Raw genomic sequence first — 20,644 nt, forward strand, 5'->3', positions numbered from 1 at the left:
AGTGCTGGGATTAGAGAGGTTTGCCACCAAGCCCGGCCCAACATGTTTTAGTGTGCACAAGCACATGTAAGCCATTAGTAGTGGTCAGTGGGTGGACCTTTAACTAGGAATTTTCAAAGAAACACCGGAGTGTCCCTCTGCCTCCTGGCACACAGAGTTCTCTTACTGGGAAAGGAGCACCAGAGGAACTTCAAAGCAAGCCTATTTGCGGAGAGCACAGGGTTATGGAAAATACCCACGGATGTGGAAGACCTACCCTGGCTCCCAGGAGGCCGTGAATCAGCAGCCTCTTGAGTCACTGAAGCCTGAAGCAACAGGAAAAATCAATAACATGGTCTGGCTGCGTTTAAAATTTTTGTATCTTGTTTATCAGACTATTTTTTTTGGCATCAGTTCTGATTTTAAACACTGCATCAAAGGATCTTCTCTAGTCTTTGGTCACAAACACTCTGCCCACTGGGATGGCCACCTCCCGGGCCTGGCCCTGGGTGCCAGTGATGGGTAGTCCGGGTTGTCCCTGGCTCTGGCCCACCATGAGGGAACAGTGGAGGTCCTGTCCCACTGGGCTGTCTACAGACCACCCCGGCTTGGGGGCTCTGCCCCACCTTGCGTTCTCCAGCGCTGCACTGCCCAGGCCCACCTGCCTCAGTGTGGGCCCCGCAGGGCAGTACTGAGGGCCCGCTTTATGCTCCTTCCCCTTTACTCTTCCGGTCTTCCCCAGACCTATCCCGTGCTTAGCTGCTGCTTCTGAAGACCCTCATGATACACTGAAAACTAAAACTGTTACAAACTGGTGGTGTGTAATACAGACATTCCAATTTCTCTCTTTCAGATCCTAAGTTCAATGTATGATGTAAGGATATGTCTTTAAAACAAAACACAGACTTTGAAGATTTAATTAAGTGAAAATTTATTCAAATTATTTAAACTTACAACCACGAAGAAACATTACACATGGAGATCAGAAAGGAAATCACCTACTTCTTTTGGGGCAAGGGGTGACTGACATACAAGCCTGACTGACAAAAATAAATGCTTTTCAAACTTGCTACTTAAACTCTGTACATTCAAGTAGATGCAGTTTATACTTGGCTTCTGGAGAATTTATCCAATTCTAGCAAGGTAACTTGAGTAAACTTTCTTGAGTTTTACACCATGGCTCTCAAGTCTGAAAGCTCAGATTTGATTATAAACATGGCGAACTTGATTCTCTTCATTTCCTGCAAATGCAATCAACTTTTAAAATAAGTTAGGCAAATACCCATTTTCCGTGGGCCTTATAAGGACAGAAGAAAACTGCAATTGCTCATCTAATCGCAGTATCTAGGACAGACCAAAACTGTACTGTTAGGTCCAATGTCAGACCACGCAAGAAGGCGGTTAGAGACTGCGATTCGGCAGGGTCTAAGGGGCAAGTTTGAAAACCTATCATCACCTTACTACTCAACAGCAAGTATTTTCAAGTATGCTCCAAGAGTCACTCCTTCGCGAAGGACTAACCTGCAGAAGTCAAGTGACAAGTATTACCTACATTTTATAGGAAATGAAGGCAAAGGAAGATTTAGGATTGAGTAATATGAAAAATTCAAAAGTAAATTATAAATACTTAGTTTTGAGACAGATGTCACGTACTCTGAACTCCATTCTCTTACATCATAATCATTCGCCTGCCTTTGTACCTGCAGGCCAATTTGTGTTTAGCATCTTAATGTATTATTAGACTACTATAGACAGACTGGGCTTGTTTGTAGTAGACCATTAAGAAAAACCCTTTGTGCTTTCTGTTCATTCTTTAGAAATAAAAATGGAAACTGCTTATGTTAAAACAAAATTAGTACCACTTTTCTGCCTTTTGGCTGAGATCAAGTGTAAAACAAAAATGGTACACACTTTTTCCCAAAGCAGAAACAAAAGGATCCCTCACCCTACAATCTTTTTTTCACTTGGGCATTGAACTATCTAACCTTTATAGGCTATTTTACATTTAAACACTGTGTGATCTCTAGAAACATCTATGTCTACCTTCCTGTGAAAGTTATTCCACCCAGATCAACATTATAAGCTGCTCACTGGATTCTGATTCTAGCTAAAATGACAAGAAATATTTTAAATAAAAAAATAAGAGTTAGATGTCAAGGTTTTTCTTTCACAGGAAGGAAATGCTCTATTACATGGATCTATAAAATGATCCAAACTTCAGACACAGGAAGCTGATAACCTGATTTATCTTCTTAATGGCTTTGGCTCATGAATAAATGATACAGGTTTATGTGTTTTTCTTATAAAAAGAAATGTAATTTGTATAATGATATGAGTCCTATTTGCCACGTTTGTGTTGCTTTTTAAAGGTTTCCTAATTACTAAGACACTCTATATAATTTATAACAAGAAATCAAAACTTCCACTGAAAAGCCATCCTTTGACCACAGTTGGCCATTAGCTGAAATTCAGGAAAGTACCTAGGTCTGATCACCAAATCAATAAATCTAGCCTCAGGCTGACTAAAAGCTTCCTTTAATCTTCCTATTAGGTCTTCCTTTAAATTAAACCATTCTGTTTATGAATTATTTAGGCGAATGGCACAGTTACAGAAAGAACACACAATACAAAACGTTGAAGGAATCTAAAAGAAAATCACGTTCAGCATATTTGAGGAATTACAGTTTGAACCAAGATGTTCTGACTTTGAATAGGGGTAAGGGGGATGTCTTGAAAAGCTTTAGAGAAAAACAGCCAAGTCCGGTTTCTTCCCTGATGTGCACAGAAGACTCCCGAGGCGAGGCGCAGCTGAGTGTGTGGTCCAGACCGGCTGTGAGCCCCGCAGCGGCTCCCTCGCTGTCAGGGCCTTTCCCTGAGGGGACGCTGACACGCTCCAGCTTTGTGTCTGACCTGGCTGCTCTAGCTCCAGCCTGCCTCACCAGTAAGCGCTACACACTTCCACAGTGCTCAATGCTTTCTCAGCTCCGGAATTACACTTTTCAAATGTTTTATTGATCACATTTTTCTTCTTGAAAGTTACTTATTTTCCTTATTCAGTACAACAAATATACTTTTAAGCATCTCTTATGAGCTAGGGTTTGAATATTGTTCTTCCAAATGCTATTCTCACAGAACCAGAAAGGGGTATAGAACCTTTCTACATTCCAGTCCTCACAGATTTGTAAAACACAGCTCTTCCCTTTTCCTTCATGATAAACAATTCCCTTCTCAAGTCTTTATATTTCTACTTTCCAAATTTCTTTTCACTTAGCAAGTACCAAAGGAAAAGTACAAACCACTCCAGAGCAAATGAGCTTCCCTGTTCTCACTTAGACTTCAAGGCTATGCATATGGTAGTATTTTAGAAAATGTTAATAGCTGTTAATACCTTGAATTGAAAAAAATTAAAAAGTTAGAGAAAATATATCACAAGCAGTCAGTTTGAATTATATGAAAAGCTAAATGTTCATATAAACATTTTACCACTATAAAAGACAACGTAATTATATTTCATTTTCTTTTAAAAAACTACCCTTTAACACAATATTCATAAGCTACTCATCCCTTAGGTTTTTCTGTATGGATAAAAAGTTATTTTTTGAAAGAAAAGTGTTTAAAATAATTGTTTCACGGAAACAGAAAGTCTTATCAAATTCTGATAACAAAACTGTAATTCCGGGTAGAGTCTTACCACACTGTTAATTGTCTTTCATCAAAGGTAGATATTTAGGAAGTCTGATACTGGTTAATAGCAGGAGATTCTCAGTGATTGAAAAAAAGCGCCACAGTGAAGATGAGGTAGTAAGACTTTTCTGCCGTGTGGAAGGTAAATGTCACCTGCAGAAGTGACACCTACCCTGGCATTGGCGTTGCTTGTCCTGAGCCCCCTCACGGCTAGGAGTTGCCACTTCTGTAGCTGTTCCCCTCGGAGACTGAGCCCACCTCGGGACCACTGAGAATACCAAGGCTACCAGAGAACGGGAATGAAGACTTACTGGTTTCATTTTGTAACTGCTGGAAACTTATTTTAAAGCCATTTTGAAAAACGCCATGTTTATGTTCACAGCAGAAGCACAGGACAGGGAAATGCTATGTCAACACAGACGCGAGGATAAGAAGCACTTGTTCTAACTTGCACATTTTGATGAGTCAAAGTTCTCCCAGTCCAGGTAGAAGCAAGTTTCCTAATCTAGCTCAACCAGCATAAAGAAATAGCCATATTAAAAAAGCCAACTTGTACAAAGGGGTGGACAGCTTACCAGAAGATAAACTGGGTAATCTGTGCATATTAGCCATTGATTCTTTTTTTAAAAAAAGGCAGGGTGTCAGTCCATTTATCACAATCAGTTACATGGGGCTAATGACATTTCTAAGAATGCTGCCCTGTTCTTTGAAATATTATCATTTTTGCCCTACTGTTCGGTATGATACAAGCCATACAGCTGTCAAAATGCAATTCTTTTTTGAAGCCACATTAAAAACGAGTTAATTCTGAAAACAGGAAACAGTATTTGAAACTTGAAGATCAGCTTTCTCAATAGTGAGCTCCATGTTTATTTCTTGAAACTTTATTCAAGTTTAATCTAAAATAATTAAACACTATTTAGGTACTCTTTGGTTACCAGAAGAAATCTGTGGCTATTTATGAGCTGCAGTTTCCCAGGCTCGGAGTTCGTATAAAAGGCCTAATACAAGAGCAACCATTCACAAATCAATACAGAAAAACCCCACTGCTATAGCAACCACTAGCTACTAATAGTGTTATTATTTCTAAAGTTCCCAGTGAGAAAGGAACAAATTTTATGTTTTGAAGATGGCTTAAAGGCTGAGAGAAGGAGCTTCCTAGCAGTGTAACAAATGACCCTGCCACACTGGGATCAATGCACCTCCAGGATGTCAGATTCTCTCATTGATTCTCGTTGGCCAGATTAATAAAAAATTTAGTGATCCTGTTTCATAGTTATTATTTAAAACAAGCCAGGGGTGCTGATCTTTCTAATCCCAGCAATCAGGAGGCTGAGGCAGGAAGACAGCCATGAGTTCAAGGCCAGCCTGAGCTACATAGTGAGAGTCTGTCTAAAAAACAAATAAAAAAAACAAAAAAACCCACACAAAATTTGACTTGCAATCACTTTGTCACTTTTAACATCCCTGTTAGCAAGTTTAAAAAATGAACTACATTACTATGGATGAATTGTAACACTCTACTGAAGAATTTTAAAACTCAAAAAGGGCTGGGAAAAGAGTATTTTATGTCCAGGAATACTGATGGTACAGACTAATGAAATATTTTACATGTAGCAAAAAATATAAATTATTTTAAAACAGTAATATAGGATATTCAAATGTGTTTGCAACGCCTACCAAATTTCAAATATGCCCAGGCCATATATAAATTAGGTAAAGAAAAAAGTTTAAGTATACAACCTACTTAGCAAAAACAAAAACCAAACTTCTGGTTAAAAATACCTATTAATCTCTTGGGCATAACCTTAAATAATTAGTATATCATAAGAAAAATAAACTGATGTGGAAGTAAAATTTAGGGCAGAGGTTTCTTTTGTACTGCAACTGCCTTTGTAGAAAAAGTCAAAGAGGAATAATGAGAATAAAATACTGAATGAAAAGTAGCCTAGAACTATTCCCACATCCCCCTGCGCTCTAGCACTGCTCTGGCGCGTCGATTCGGAGGACTCTGACCTTGGACTTGTAGTGATACTCTTTCAGGTACAGCTTCATGGGGGAAGGGATGGGAAGGGCGTCGATGCCGTCGTAGGTCGTACAGTTGCAGATGACTGTCCTGCAGATGTGCTGCAGGGAGAAGGGGAAAGTCCGAATGAGGGGCGTGGACAGGAGGGGCTCAAAGAACATGCAGGCGCTGGGGTCCTTGTAGTGCTCCAGCAGCCCGGTGATGTCGGGAGAGTGGAAGACGCAGGGGTCATGCGCATCGAAGCTGAAGTTGTGGTTCCACTGCTCGATCCTGGCGTGCAGGGAGCGGCTGTAGCGCCGGAAGCTGACGGAGAACAGGTAGTCCTCCTGAGCGGAGTCCCGCAGCAGGAAGGTGCCCTCCGGCTTGCCCTCGAGCAGCGCCTCGGCCGCGTACTTGTCCATCACGCCCCAGTAGCAGGGGTTGTTGTTGATCCGCAGCAGGTCGGGCACCAGGCAGTGCACGTAGTCCACCTGCGTGTGGTACTTGGGCGGCGTCTCCAGCCGCAGCAGCTCCTCGTCCACCTCCCACTTGGGCTTGTTTCTCTTCCGGGAGCTGGTGCAGAGCGTGACCATGTCCTCGTCCGAGTCCATGTCGCTGTCCTCCACGCTGCTGCTGGACGCCAGGTGGGCCGTGGAGCCGGAGGTGGCGCCGGGAGTCGGGGCGCCAGGCTCGGCCTCGGCTCCCCCGGGCGGGAGCTGCACGTTCCTGGGATCGTGCTGGGGGAGGTCTGCGCTGCCCCACCCGTCGGGCTTGGGGCTTAGGGGCGCCGTGTGTTGCTTAATGAAGTGCCACCTGAAGGCCAGGTCTGAGCGCGGCGGGAAAGGGCACTTGTCCAGCATGAGCTCGCTGATGTGGATTTTTCTCCTGGCCGGAAGCCCGGGGGAGTGGCGGCTACTGCAGTTTTTGATTGGGAAACACTGGCCCACGGCGTCCTGCAGCTTCTGCTTCAGGGATCGGCCTAGGAAGCGGTGCCCGCAGGAGTGGTCCAGGTCCAGCTCGAGCGAGGAGCAGCTGTGCTTCCTGTCCTGGCCCCGCAGCGGCCGCTCGCTCTCGGTCTCAGCCCCGGCCCCGGGGCCAGCCCCAGTCTCAGTCTCAGTCTCGGCCCCAGCCCCGGCCCCGTCCGGCGCCTCGGTGTCCGAGCAGCTCTCGCCCTTCCGGGACCACGACAGCTTCTTGCCGCTCCACACGTAGCCGTCCTTCCGGTCCGCGCTTCTGCTCCGGCTGGTTTTGGGCCTCACGTCTACATTTTTATTACTGTTTTCACTATTTTCTGCCATTTTAACAAGTCGTCCACAGATTCCAGCAGTGTTATAAATACTGCTTTTTCAGTTTTTCTGACAGGAAGCTTCTTCTGGGCACTTTCAGGACGTATCTAAGGAGGGGGAGAAAAATCATTAGCCATGTGGTCCACTTTCCATGGTTTACAATATTAAGCCCAATTAGTCACGAGAGGAAAAAACAAAATCACTACACGGAAAGGACTGAGAATATGAATCAGAAAAGGCCACACTTCTTTGCTTGGCCGTCATTCATACTCAAACATGGATCATTTCTAGTCTTGAAGTATATTTTACAACCACCTCTACTCACCTATTTTTAAAATTTCACAACAGATCAGGGAATTGGTTGTGAGTTTCTGATCTGGTTGAGCATTCTCCATTGCTCCTGTGCTTCCTCTGCCTTGCTGCCATCCCTGCTTAAAATGTAGGAGATTCTTGAGATCTGTGCCAGCTGGTGCCCAGCGACTGATCATGCAGTGTTGCTTCTCATGCATGCTAACACCTGATAGCCTGACTGGGTACAGTCCGTGTCACAGAGCTGTACTAGAACTACACATTCCTATCTGGGAACTAACTGTGCCGTGTTGCCTTTCTTGGTTCTAAGAAAGTGCCCGGTCCTAGGCATTCCTTCGGGAGGGGCAGGCCTCGTGCCTGGGCAAAGGTCTTGCCCCATACCGTTTTGATGCTTGGACCCCCTTATTTTGGGTCAAAGAGCATCATCTTGATCAATAGTAGGTTTATGTTTTTATAGCATCTCATGTGGCCACTCTTTTCATGAATGCCTCAGCGAGGCTGAAGACAGACTGTATAACCAGGGGGGCTAGGCAGAGTAGGGTTAGACAAGCTCTTATTAGGAATACAACATCTATGAATGAGGGTTTTGGATCTCCTAAGGGTTGAAAACCATCCTTTAAACAATTTCCCTGGGTCCCAGCCTTTCTAGGTCTGGGCCAGGACACGAGAAATTTTTTTTTTTTTTTTTTTGTCTTCTTGAGACAAGGCCTCACTCTGCAGTTCAGGCTGGCCCTCAGCTCACTTTGTAGCCCAGGGTGACCTCAAACTACCAATGATCCTCCTGCCTCAGCCTCCTCAGTGCTGGGATTACAGGCATGCATCACTATGCCTGGTTTCTGTGTGTATATTTACATGTGTCCTTGCCACCAGTTGGAGGGTGCAGGTTATCGTGATAAAACTCTGCCTTCTGTGCTGAGGTTCCTTTTGGCAGAGACCTGGCCTCAATATCAGAATTAGGATTAGCCCTGTATCTGGGGATTGTCAGTACTGCCAGTGAGGAAACCACCAGCTTTCTCTCGGACCTGAGCCGATGCTGTCCCGGCAACAAATGGAAAACGAGGTATCCGACCTCCTCCTGGCAAATCTGGGCCCTTCTTCCTGGACGCCTTGAACTGGGACAGTGTCCAACAGAGTAGTGACGAGCTGCTGAATTTCCTCCATGCCGTCCCGAGACCTCCGGCCAGCAGCAAATGACCTACATACAGGGACAGGAGCCAGCTATGCTGGTCCACCAGAAAGGTTCTCAGATCAGTAGCCAGTGCCATGCCAAAATGATCAGGGAATTTCTGAACCCCTGGGGCAGCCTGGCCCAAGGCAGCCAGCCTTTGTCATCATTTCCTGGACTTTTCCACTGGAAGGCAAAGATTGGCTGGCTTTGTCAGGCCAGGCAGAGGTAGAAAAAGGCACCTTTGACGTGAGACATGTAAAGAAGGCAGCTGCAGCAGGGATGAGACCCAAGAGAGTGCAGGGATTTGAGACCACTGGGTACAGGGTGATGGAGGCCTGGTTTACTGCCCTAGGATCCTGAACCTGCCAATGGTCATCTGTGCCCAGCTTCTGAACTGGCAGGAGAGGTGTGTTCCAAGGTAACTGGCAAGCTCAGAGGATCTCATAGTTTGGGAGCCTCTCCAGGTGTTTCTGGATCCCAATCTGTGCCTTCTGAGGGACGAAAGATTGCTTTTGCCAGACTGGCTCTGTCTGGTATGTTTCAGGCCAATCTGGGTGGATTATCTTTAGCCCATATGCCAAGTGAGTTGACAGTTATTTGGGCCTGTTGCTTTTCTATCAGATCTGGCCCCATTAAAGCCACGGACAGTTGCAGAGGTATAGGAATTATTAGATGACTTTGTGGCTGTCTAAAACACACCTTCGGGGCAGCAGGGTAAGACGTCATCATGTTCAATTACCCTCGGCTCCATGACAGTGATTGTTCTCTGTGAGAGGGGGCTCAAGGGTTGGGCCATCACAGAACGCCCCACCCCATGTCTACCATGAAGGTCCCCTCCCCAACATTCACTCGGACCTTGGGGCCCCAACAAATTAGAACTGGTCTGCCCTAGTCTTCCTCATAGTCTTCTACGGTGGCATACAAATCATCTTTGGGGGCCCCAAGAGGCTGTGATGCTGGTTGGTGGGGTTAGCTTATCCGCCCTGGACCACATGGCCTCTTCTCTCTTGCTTGGAATTACTGGGCCAGAGAGGGTATTCATTCCTCCTGTGGCCCTTCTAGCCACAGTATGCATACTATCCTGTCCTATCTTTGGTCCTAGGCGAGAAGATCCATCCTGCGGTACCCCATTTTGGCCCTGTCCCTGTGGGACACCTTTCCTAGAGTGTCTGACTGCTCCACCATGGTGGCAGCCAACAAGCCTGGCCTTTTCTGCAACTCTGGCTTCTTCCTCCTGTGACACCTGGTCGCGGTTGCAAACACCTTGGCTGCTACCAGAAACAGTTAAACTACCTGGAAGTAAATGCCTCGCGATTGGCGCAACTGAGGACTGAAGCATTTCTCAGCTCACCTAAGGTTTTCAGCTCAATTTAAGGTTAAATCCGGGGGCAGCAGCATTTTGATGAATATAAAAGTAATTCACACTCATTGTGATAAAGGTCAGACCAGCCATAAAGTTATGAAGAATAAAAACTCACCATGACCCCATCAAATGGCCACTGTAACATTTTCACTATCTTTATGCAGGTACCTGGCAAGGATGTGGCTTCACAGCACAGCAAAGGGAAGGATTAGAACCGTGATTTTGGGTCTTGCTTCTGCTCTGTGACAGGCATGTGACCTGGCTTGTTCAGTTCTGTTCCCTGCACATGGAGGTGCTGATGCCATCCATCTCATGGGCTGGGGATTGCATGAGGGTGAGTCTATAAAGTACTCAACCCCTACATGTGTTCAGTACTCAGTAAATGCCAACATGTACTTTCATGTATTTAAAAATAAAGATCAGATATGCTGTTTGGTTAAAGCACCCAGGCGAGTTTTGCAGAGAGCTAGCTTACAATGAAATCAGACTACTTGTCTCTAGCCTGACGCTAACTACAGAGCAGAGACTTTTATGAGTGAATAAAATTTGGAGGAACACAGCCAGTGTTTTCAAGTGAAAAATGATCAATATGCTAGATAGAGCTGGAATCAATAGAGCACGGGGCAATGTGTCATTTTCCTCCTGAGAACCAATCTCTAGCCTTCCTCAGTACAAGCTGACTTTGGCTCAGTTTGCCACCTTGGAAGTAACAGATTCAATCAATTATCCATGGATTTTAGATTAACTGTTCTTAGTATGCTGATGCTGCAGATGTCCATAAAACAGTGAAAAGTATCAATGTCCTACTTAAGTTTTCCATGCACTTACACCTTTTTCATACATTTTAGAATTAATGCACTGAAAATCTTCTGGCTGGTTGTTGTTCCTCAGAATTATAGCCTTTTATAAGCTTTTTAAAGCTACATATATATATATTTGTTTTGCTAGAAATCTATGAGTTCATGACCAAGAAATCCTACCTTCAGCCACATGTAGTGGCAAATGCCTATAATCCCAGGTACTTGGGAAGCTGACGCAAGATGATGGCAACTTGGAGGCCAGCCTGGACAACTTAGTGAGACTGTCTCAAAATGAAATAAAAAAGGGCTGGAGATGTAGCTTAGCAGTAGAGTGCTTGCCTAATAGGCACAAGGCCTTGGGTTCCAGCCACAGCTGCCACATCAGTATATGTTCCAGTTGTTAGTACTCAAAGTAGGAAGAAAATGTTACTTCTATTTAGATTGTCTAAAAAGTAGAAAAAAGCTGGGCATGGTGGTGCACACCTGCAATCGTAGCACTCAGAAGGCTGAGGCAGGAGGATCACCATGAGTTCAAGGACATCCTGGGCTACCCAGTAAGTCAAAGGCCAGCCTGAACTGCATAGTGAGACCCTGTCTCAAAACCACCCCCCGCCCCCCAAAAAGAAAAAGAAAAATTAGGATTACATTGAATACATGGTTGATAAGGTTACTGTCACTGACTGTCAGACTGCCACTTGTTGGATGGTACGCTGTTTCCAAGGGAACAGTAGCAGTCCCTGAAATCTGATAAGGTACCGTATGCCCTCTCCATTTCTTTCTTTATTTTTGTGGTACTGGGGATTGAACCCAGGGTGCTCTATTGCTGGACTACATCCATAGCCATTTTTACTTTTTATTTTGGGGTAGGGACTCACTAAGCTGCCCAGGCTGGCCTTCAACTTGCTGCCTCTCCTCCTCAGCCTGCAGAGGAGCTGGGATAGAAGTGTGTGTTGCTGTGCTTGGCTAGGTTAATTTTTTTTTTTTTTTTTTTGGTTTTTGGAGACAGGGTCTCTCTATGCAGCTCAGGCTGGCCTTGAACTCACTATAACACAGGTTGGCCTCCAACTTGTGGCAATCCAAGAGAACCTCTGTAATATGCTGCAAGGAGACATAACCATGGAAATTTTATTACATGAGGCTTGCTAGTTATCCCAAAGTACTTAAGCAAGTTGTTTAACTTTTATGTATTTTTCTCTCACAAAATGACAAGTGTTCCAAATTTAATGACCTTCATTGAGATAACAAGTGACTCTCAGAGGCTATGGAGCAGGGTTGTTTTTGGGTACCGGGAATCTAACTCAGGACCTTGCGCTTGCCAGGCAGGCGCTTGTGCCACTGAGCTATATCCCCAGCCCAGGTTTTTGTTTGTTTTTTTTTTTGGAGACAGGGGCTATGTATGCCTGGCAGCCTCGATGTCTTATGACCTCAATCTCGCAGTGATTCGCCTGAGCAAATATAGTCTTAAAAACACATGCATTTAATTAGTGATATCATGGTAACCTCTCTGTACTTAAACAAAACAGAAAAGACTTTCTAATTCCTTTCAGAAGTTTCATTAAACTAAGATTTTTAAAAATATAAAAATACAATCACACTGCTTTCAACAGAAATAACATCATTAACTTTTAGTGAGAGCAAAATTGTCTTTATTGTTATAAAAGTCTAAAGAGTTTTTAGAAAAGGCCCTTTGGTGTCTTGCCTGCACATGAGAAACCTGAATGTAAAAGCAGTGCAGGGTTCTGAATTGGAATGACTCATCCCAAATAGCCTATCATTAATTCTTGCAATTTTATTTGTTTATTTGTCTTTTTTGCAGTGCTGGGGACTGACCCTGGGCACCTGTGCATATTAGGAAAGTACTCTACCACTGAGCTATGGATACTCCCAGCCCTTTTGTTTTCATTGTTTGGAGACATGGTCTCATTAAATTGCCCAGACTGGCCTTGAAGTTGTGATCCTCCTGTCTCAGCCTCCTAAGCAAATGGGGATCAAGTTAGCATCACATTGAAGATCTTTGATAGTAGTTGCAAAGAAGCTTTTTTTCCTTTTTAAAGAGACTGAAGAATCACTGCTTTGGCTCCTGATTTAATTTTTTATGAAGGGAGCTAACTTACAATGCTCTGGGGAGTAAACAGTGACATTTTAAAAAATCATTTCTTAATGAGCAAGACACAAATGGCTGAAACACAAGTTTCTAGAAAAGCCGTTTCAAGAAAGCAAGTTTCCAAACTCAGCAGACACTTGGTCTCTGGTTCCACCACCAGCTGCAGTGACTAGGATAACAAAAGCATCGTCTTGTGTGACACTGTCACAAACAAGAGGTTAAGCTTTATCTGGAAAATTCATTTGTATTCTCTAAGACATTAGATAACACAGTATTATATATTTTTACTTATTCACTGAATTTATGTCTATAAATGCAGATGTGCATCTAAGACCAGAATTCACATAAACACTAACAAAATAAATTTATTCTATAAGAATTCAGCATGTTACATACAAAAATTCACGCATTATTATTCTCGTAGTAATTTAGCCCCGGGACATTGCCTACCAAATCCGAGATTCCAGGCTTGCTTGTTACCGTGTGCACCACACTTCCTGAAAGCATTCTCATCATGCTCTGTGGTATTTGATTTGGATTCTACAGAAATGTTTAGGCCCTACATAAGGAATTTATTGGGTAGCAGACAACGGATGAATTCCTTGGAGTGTTGCAGAAAAAAAAGAAAAATAATGGATTTGTTCATATCCATATCTAGAAAAATGTTTAAAATTTTTAAAACACATATAAAAAGAGAACAAAAACCAAACCAAAACAAACAAAAATACAAAGTAAGTTCAATAAATGTTTTAAATATCTCTTTTAAAGAGAAGGCTAAGTCTTATAAGACTTAATTATGGTAATGGGATTAAAGGTAAGGAAGAGAATCCCTGGTTTGGTACCACCATACCCTCCCATTGCCCTCTTTTCCCAGTTCTCCCCCAACTAGTTTGATATGGCAGTGTTCCCCAGTGTGTATGCTAGTGGACACTGCTGAAAGATTTCCACATATTCTGTGGAGGGATAAGTTTTACCACATTATCACATTTCATGGTGACCACAGCCAAAAATAATCCACATTCTAAAATTGCTAAAATAGATTTTTAATGTTCTCACCACAAAAAGTTACGCAATGAGTATGTTAATTAGCATGACTGAATCATTCTGTGTGCATCCAAAAAAAACAGGAAAGAATTTTTTTTTTGGTACCAGGAATCAAACTCAAGACCTTGCACTTGCCAGGCAGGCGCTTGTGCCACTGAGCTATATCCTTACCCCTAAGAATTTTAAAAAGAATCTTAGAAACCAGAATGTTTAAGATACATTATTAAAACATCTTAAGGAATAACCAAGATGTACTTTCCCTTTCAATTTGTAATTTTTAATTATTAAAACAGTATTGTCAGGTATGGTGGTGCACACCTATAATCCTAGCACTTGGGAGTTTGAGGCAGGACTGCCACAAGTTTAAGGCCTTCCAGTACACATCAGGACTACACAGTAAGACTCTGTCTCAAACAAAACAAAACAAAACAAAACCCACAAAACCCCTCAATATTTGCTCATTAAATAATACAAGGGATGGTCAGAAAAATTTAAGGAGGGGAGGAAAAAAGGTATATTTCTATTACCTAGGGGGCAAGTGATTTCTGTATTTTTGCTGTTTCTTTTTGCCCTTTGAGACCAATTTAATCTAAAGAGAAAGTATCTAAAAATTAAAAATCAGCACTTTTTCACTATCCCATATTTAAAATAAGTATTGCAAAAACTGACATTGGGAACTGAAGTGCTCACCCTGACACTTTCCAGTACACACTGTTTGAAATCTCCTTTAGAGGTGCAGGTGTAGCTCAGAGGTAGAGCAACTGCTTAGCATGCACAAGGCCTTGGGTTTACCTCCAGTACTGCAAAACAAACTCATTTAGCTTCTGTTCTCTCAGTAAAATTTGCACATGTTTTTACTATCAGGATTAAAATGTATGAAAACATACATTGAGATTAATGAAAATGAATACAGCATTACTTCAAAAAAACTTACTTAGATATGAAAAACAGGCAAGCAGCAAAATTAACAAAAAAGAAAGAGAGGGCCACAAGAAGCCCACAAAAAAGGTTAGAAAGACACATCTTAGAAATCTGAAGATGAAAAGGATGGAACTCTGGGCAAAGGCCCTGAGTTCAATCCCCAATGCTACAAAATAAAGACAGAACTTCCCTAAGACAGCACCAACATAGGTTCTTGGATAAACTCTGGAGTATTGTGTCACAGTATTTATTTACATAGAGAACACCACTGCTGGTAGAATGATAATGTATCCGCGCTTTCTCACCTACTGCCCTTGAGACCAACAATATGTGTAAGCCTAGGAGTACTAAAGTACTCACAACAGCTGTCCACTTCTGCGAGACATGCCCTGTCAATGATGGATACGTTCATTTGGAAAACTCTACCCATCAGTGACACTCATTTCATTTAAAAAAGCTATATTGTTTTATTTTCTATTACTTTTTTTGAGACTCTCTGTGCAGTTCAGGCTAGCTTTGAGCTCACTTTGTAGCCCAGGCTGGTCTTGAACTTGAAAAGATCCTCCTGCCTCAGCCTCCTGAGTGCTGGGATTACAGGTGGGCGCCACCATGACTGGCTAAAGCTGTATTGCTTTAATCAGACAATTTTTGGGTATAGCATTTAATCTGCACAGGCTTCCCTCCTGCAGCATTAGCTTGTATGTATGGTCTGAATATACCTCTTTCTACAGGACCAGGAACTCACAGAAAGTGTTAAAATTTGTGGGCATGTGACTGTTATGGTTTGTCTGTGTGTCCCCCCAAAGCCTCAAGCGGCCATGGGGCAGGCTTTTAGAGTTGATTGATTATGGGTGTGAGAGCTACACCCACCTTGGGGTGGATAGTTTGCATATGTAAGGGAGAGGGCAAGAGTGCTTGAGGCCATTCCTGGCTTTTGTGCTTGTTGCTTTTGCTGTGTTCGGACACCATGAGCTGTAGCCCTCTGCCATGTGCCACTCTGCCTTATAATCTGCCAAGTACGGACTGAAACCTCCACAAACTGTAAGCGAAATAAACCTTTCCTTCCTTAATTTTGGGTGTCAGGTATTTCGTCCCAGCAACGAGAGAAAACTAACCGAGACAGTGACTGAAACAAATGGAACTGTGAAAACATATTATATTAGCAAAAGGAAAGTTATGCCTTTTAATATTTGAAAAACTTTACTGGATAATGATTTAAATCCCACCTTAAATGAAAGCACTAAGTACCCACCCAACGTACTCCATTGGTAATATAAGACACAAATAACAGTTTTATACATCCATAACTATCTCCTATGGACCCTAACAATTTGGTAAGAGCTCCAACTCAGAGATGAGGGATCTGACACTTAGGAAAGTAAAGAAGTACATTCAAGGTAACACAATGTATCAGAGTTAAAATTAAAGCCCAGAATTATTCAACTGTAAGGCCTAGACTCACCAGGCAAGGTGGCGCACACCTGTAATCCCAGCACTGGGGAGGCTGAGGCAGGAGGATTGTTGAGAGTTTGAGACCAGCCTGGGCTACAAAGTGAGTTGAGTTCAAGGCCAGCCTGAACTGCATAGTGAGATTCTGTCTCAAAGGAAAAAAAAAAAAAAGGCCTAGGTTCATTCATACATGTGAAATCTGCAAAGGAAGTTTTTCTTTAACCTGGGAATCAAATGGCTTGATTAACTAGGGCCGACAGGGCAGATGACTGGATACCACTCATAATTTTAAAGTCACTTGGTATTACAGATGTACCTAAAATATTGTGTAGCTATAACTCGTTTCAGTTTGCAGATATTTATGCTGAGTTCTGACTAGTACTACACTAAAATCTCGTCCTGATTTATTCGAAATAGAAACAAATATCAGCAGAGCTCATATTCTCTCCAGTGGTATCAAGTTACTCAGACAAAAAAATTATGAATCAGTCTACCCCTAAAAAGAATGATCTCTAAATAAAATTAAGTTACTCAGACATCATCATCTCAAATCCGCTTCCTCTTGTTGGAAATCAACAGCAGATTTTTCTCTCACAATCTCAAATTTCTTTTTGGGTCAATCACCCTTCCCGTTTATTCTTGCACAAACCTCAGTTTCCAGCAAGCCTATGTGGAGCCCTAATACGAAAAGCAACGCCTCAAACAGTGCCACTAAGCCAAGAGCAAGGTCTAACCGCGCTTGCAACTTTTCACAATGGAACTAGACTGAAAGAGAAATCTACAACGGAAAAGCCTCTGCTAGGTCCTGAATTAAGTCTGATCGAAACTGAAACTACCCGGTACTACAAAAACCCAACGGGCCAGGGAGATGGCTCAGCGGCACGGCGCCTGCCTGGCAAGTGGAAGGTAATGAGTTCGATTCAGGACACCAACCTCCCCGCTCCCACCAAAAAAAAAAATCCAGCAAATTCCTCAAAGATAAATACTCATGAAAGAGTAGCATTGTGAAGGTTTTCATCGGCCAGCAGGCTGGTTACCAACACGGGGACTGTGAAGACACAAGCACAAACTTAAAGCCCGAGACCTTAGCAAAGATCGCAAGGATCGAATGAAGCACTCAACAATACAGTGCAGTTCTAACTCTTTTTTAAGATGTAAAGATCCACTTTGGTCAACTTTTAGGTGAGACCTGACTAGGGAAAACACAAAATTTCTTTTTTAAGAGCTACTTCGACGGAGTCGCAAGGTGTAGGCACTGATTACTCCTTTATCGCTACGGACGCGACAAGGTGAGGGCACCGCGGAGGCCACGATGGAAGCTTCGGCTGGGTCTCCCCGTCTTTTTCTCTAGATGTCCACAGATCGGTCTCACCGGGCTGCACGAAGGGGCTGGACCGGGTCGAGGCCTCGGCCAGGTCGCCCGGGAGGGAACCTGGGAGGTGAGGGCGAGACCCCGGCCCACAGGCCAGGCGGCGGCCACCCTTCCCCCACTCACCTCCCGCAGCGCAGCTTCACCCAGGCAGCCGGAGAAACCGCCGCCATCACCGCCGCCATCACCCGGGGAGCTCGCGGAGGCGCAGAAAGGAAGCCCAGCCGCTCCCGCACCGCGTGTAGGTCCCAGAGGGCGGATGCCCTCCTGCCAGCCCCCGCCTTCCCCTCCCCTCAACGCAAGGTTCCCGTCTCAGACTTGGCAGTCACCGCCTCCGCCTGCTCCCCAGGCGCCGCCACCACTTCCGCGTTCTGCTCCTTCCTTTCCTCCCTCATTCCCCCAGCAACCGGCTCTTTCCCTCGCGGCCGGCGCGATGTGACGTCACCAGCCCGCGACCCGGGTCAGCACCTGGGCGGGTCGGGGGCGGGGCGTAGGCGGCCTGCGCAGGCGCAGTGGGACGAGCGCTCCGGAGCGCGGGAAGCTTTTCGTGAGCGGTAGGTGGTATCCCTTCCTCTGAGGCTGCTGCTCCAACGCCCGGGTGAGTTCCCGCTCCCGCTGCCCGTGCCCGCCGGGGAGAAGCAGGGCCGCTTCCCGCCTTCTTGCGTGGCAGGCTGTCCGCTGTGCCCTGCTGGTGCCGCTCGGGTGCGGAGCGCGGGGTTGCAGCGTGCAGCCTGGGGCAGGCTCACCTCCCGGCTTCCCTTCCCTTCTTCGCCTTGAAAATAACCGGACTGGCTTTCAGGTAGGGGAGGAAAGATGCCGGCCACCCAGAAGCCCATGCGGTACGGACACACAGAAGGACACACGGACGTCTGTTTCGATGACTCTGGGAGGTGAGGTGCTTTGTTTCTCTTTCAGGTGTAAATGCTGGAACGTTTCTTCTTACACAGCAAATGTGCAGTCCGCTGCGAACGACTCATACAGACCGGAACAGCATTGAAATCTAAAGTGACACATAGGATTCCTTAAGTTTGTTTACCGAAAAGTTAAAAATCTTACTTCCAGAGGGGTTGGAAAGATGCAAGTTACCACCATTCATAATAGCTAAATCTTGAAAGCAGCCTATGTGTACATCAGCAGGTGAATGGGCAAAGAAGATGTGGTATTTGTACACAGTGGGGTACTAACTACTCTGCCATGAATGATAACCTTGAATTACTTGCAGGAAAGTGGAGGCACCTTGAGGTGATAATACTAAGTGAAATAAATCAGACACGCAGGCTTAAATATCACGGGTTTTATGTCAGAAACCAAAAACATAAAGAGCAAGCCGGGTACGGTGGTGCATGCCTGTGACCCCAGCACTTGGGAGGCTGAGGCAGGAGGATTGCTGCAAGTTTGAGGCCAGTGTGTGCTATATAGAGAGTCTAAGTCTAGCTTAAATCACAGAATAAGACCCTGTCTCAAAAAGCCAAAACAAAACAAACCAAACCAAATTAAAAAAGAAGCAGAAAGAAAACCAAAAACATAAAGAGCAAAGTAAAAGATAATAAATAGGGAGGTGGAGACATGGGAGAAGGGGAAGTAAAAAGAATTAAAATACGTACATGTAACAAACGTCTTGAAGAATGTACTCATGTACCGCAAACATGTACTAATGAAAAGTGGAGAAAAAAGATGCAAGCTACCCCTCTCCATTTTCTTGAATTTGTTTTCTCTGTCTTTCATATTAATTTTGTCCGATCACTTGTTACTGCCTGCTTGTGAGATTTAGTAGTTGTCCTTCAAACTTCCTGGCTTGCTTGCTTTTTTTTTTTTTTTTTGGTTGAGTTAGGGTTTCACTATGAACTTCAGGCAGGCCTTGAACTCACTTTGTAGCCGAGGCTGGCCTCAAACTTACAGTGATTCCCCCTGCCTCAGCCTTCTGAGTGCTGGGGTTATAGGTGTGAGCCCACTACCTTTCTGGCTTTTAAAACTGATTTTTCTCTGCTTAATTCCTAAATGATATCTTTCTAAGTCCCATTCCTATGCAATACTGTCCAGATGCGTGGTTTCCACTGCCATTCCTGTGTTGATTGATTTCTTGGAAAATGTAAATTTGTGTCCACTGTGCTGGGGGCTGTAGGTACAATAGTACACTTGATCTTAGCTAAAAGGCCGAGAAGCGATTATAGGTACACTAGTGCAGACAAGACAAAATCTTGTTTTTGAGATAGTAGTTTAGGCTGGCCTTGAGCTGGCTTCAAACTCATAGCGATCCTTCTGCCTCAGCTTCCTGAGTGCTGGGATTACATGTGTGTGCCTTGGGAGTCTAAGATAGAGGACAGGGTTGTTAGAGGACAGACATATCAGGAGGTTTCCAGCCACATAGGTAACACCAAGAATTATGCTAGGAATGGTGTTAGAAAGAATGAGCCCCGAGCTAAGCTCCTTAGGGAATGAGGACTTTTTCTTTAGGAATCCATAGATAGGATTTAGCTCAGCGGTACAAGCGCCTGCCTGGCAAGCACAAGGTCCCAAGTTTGATTCCCAGTATGAGAATACAAAACAAACAAACAAAAAAAGGAATCCATAGATGGCAGAATTTCAAGGTTTTTTTTTTCCTTTTAACTTTTTAAATCGAGGGCAGAGTGTAGCAATAGAGTGAAAACAGTACTGAGTGGAGTGGCTATTTGCAGTGTGAGAGAGATGCAGAAGAAAATCAGCACCCTGAAAGAAAGGTGACTTCAGAGGAATGAGTTCTTAAAAAAAGGGTGCAGAGGTTTTGTTGACCACGAGTCTTAGGAGACAAGTAGTAAGAAAGGCCTTGAAAGCAGGCATGGTGGCACTGGCCTGTGGACCCAGCATTTTGCGGGGCAGAGGCAGCGGGATGACACCCACTACTTCATGTGTGTGCACGTGGTGCCGGCAGTGAGCCCGGGGCCTTGCACATGCTAGGCAAGTGCTCTATACTGAGCTGTACCCCAGCCCCTGAGTGATTTCTTATTTTTGAGCCTCTGATGACATTGATAGGAAAGTTGATGTCATTTAACCAATTTGAAAAGTTCTTTTTCTTTCTTTCTGTTTTTTGGTCAGGGGGGCATGTTTTTGAGACAGGGTATGTAGTTCAGGCTGGCCTTAGACTCACTTTATAGCCCTGGCTGGCCTCAAACCCATGTCAGTCCTC

The 20,644-nt window shown here is 44.2% G+C and overlaps 2 protein-coding genes across 3 annotated transcripts in view; one reads left to right on the plus strand and one right to left on the minus strand.

Annotated features, from left to right (window-relative positions):
- Window positions 1–889: 889 nt before the first annotated feature.
- On the minus strand, window positions 890–17,901 carry Socs4 (suppressor of cytokine signaling 4). The gene is made up of 2 exons (XM_005376754.2): window positions 17,608–17,901; window positions 890–7,061 (listed from the first exon to the last, which is right to left on the minus strand). Exon 2 carries the CDS (start codon window positions 6,964–6,966, stop codon window positions 5,641–5,643), a length of 1,326 nt encoding a protein of 441 aa, XP_005376811.1. The 5' UTR covers window positions 6,967–7,061; window positions 17,608–17,901; the 3' UTR covers window positions 890–5,640.
- Window positions 17,902–17,966: 65 nt separating this feature from the next.
- Window positions 17,967–20,644, plus strand: part of Wdhd1 (WD repeat and HMG-box DNA binding protein 1) — a 47,921-nt gene continuing 45,243 nt past the window's right edge. The window contains exons 1-2 of one of the 2 annotated variants that reach the window (XM_005376758.2): window positions 17,967–18,035; window positions 18,281–18,371. In XM_005376758.2, coding sequence (XP_005376815.1) covers window positions 18,295–18,371 — 77 coding nt within the window. In that variant the 5' untranslated portion in view covers window positions 17,967–18,035; window positions 18,281–18,294. Of the gene's footprint in view, window positions 18,080–18,280; window positions 18,372–20,644 lie in introns of both variants that reach the window. The other variant, XM_005376757.2, reaches the window with a different exon arrangement.

Source organism: Chinchilla lanigera, unplaced genomic scaffold (assembly GCF_000276665.1).
Source record: "Chinchilla lanigera isolate Chin_1 unplaced genomic scaffold, ChiLan1.0 scaffold00008, whole genome shotgun sequence".
NCBI lineage: Eukaryota > Metazoa > Chordata > Mammalia > Rodentia > Chinchillidae > Chinchilla > Chinchilla lanigera.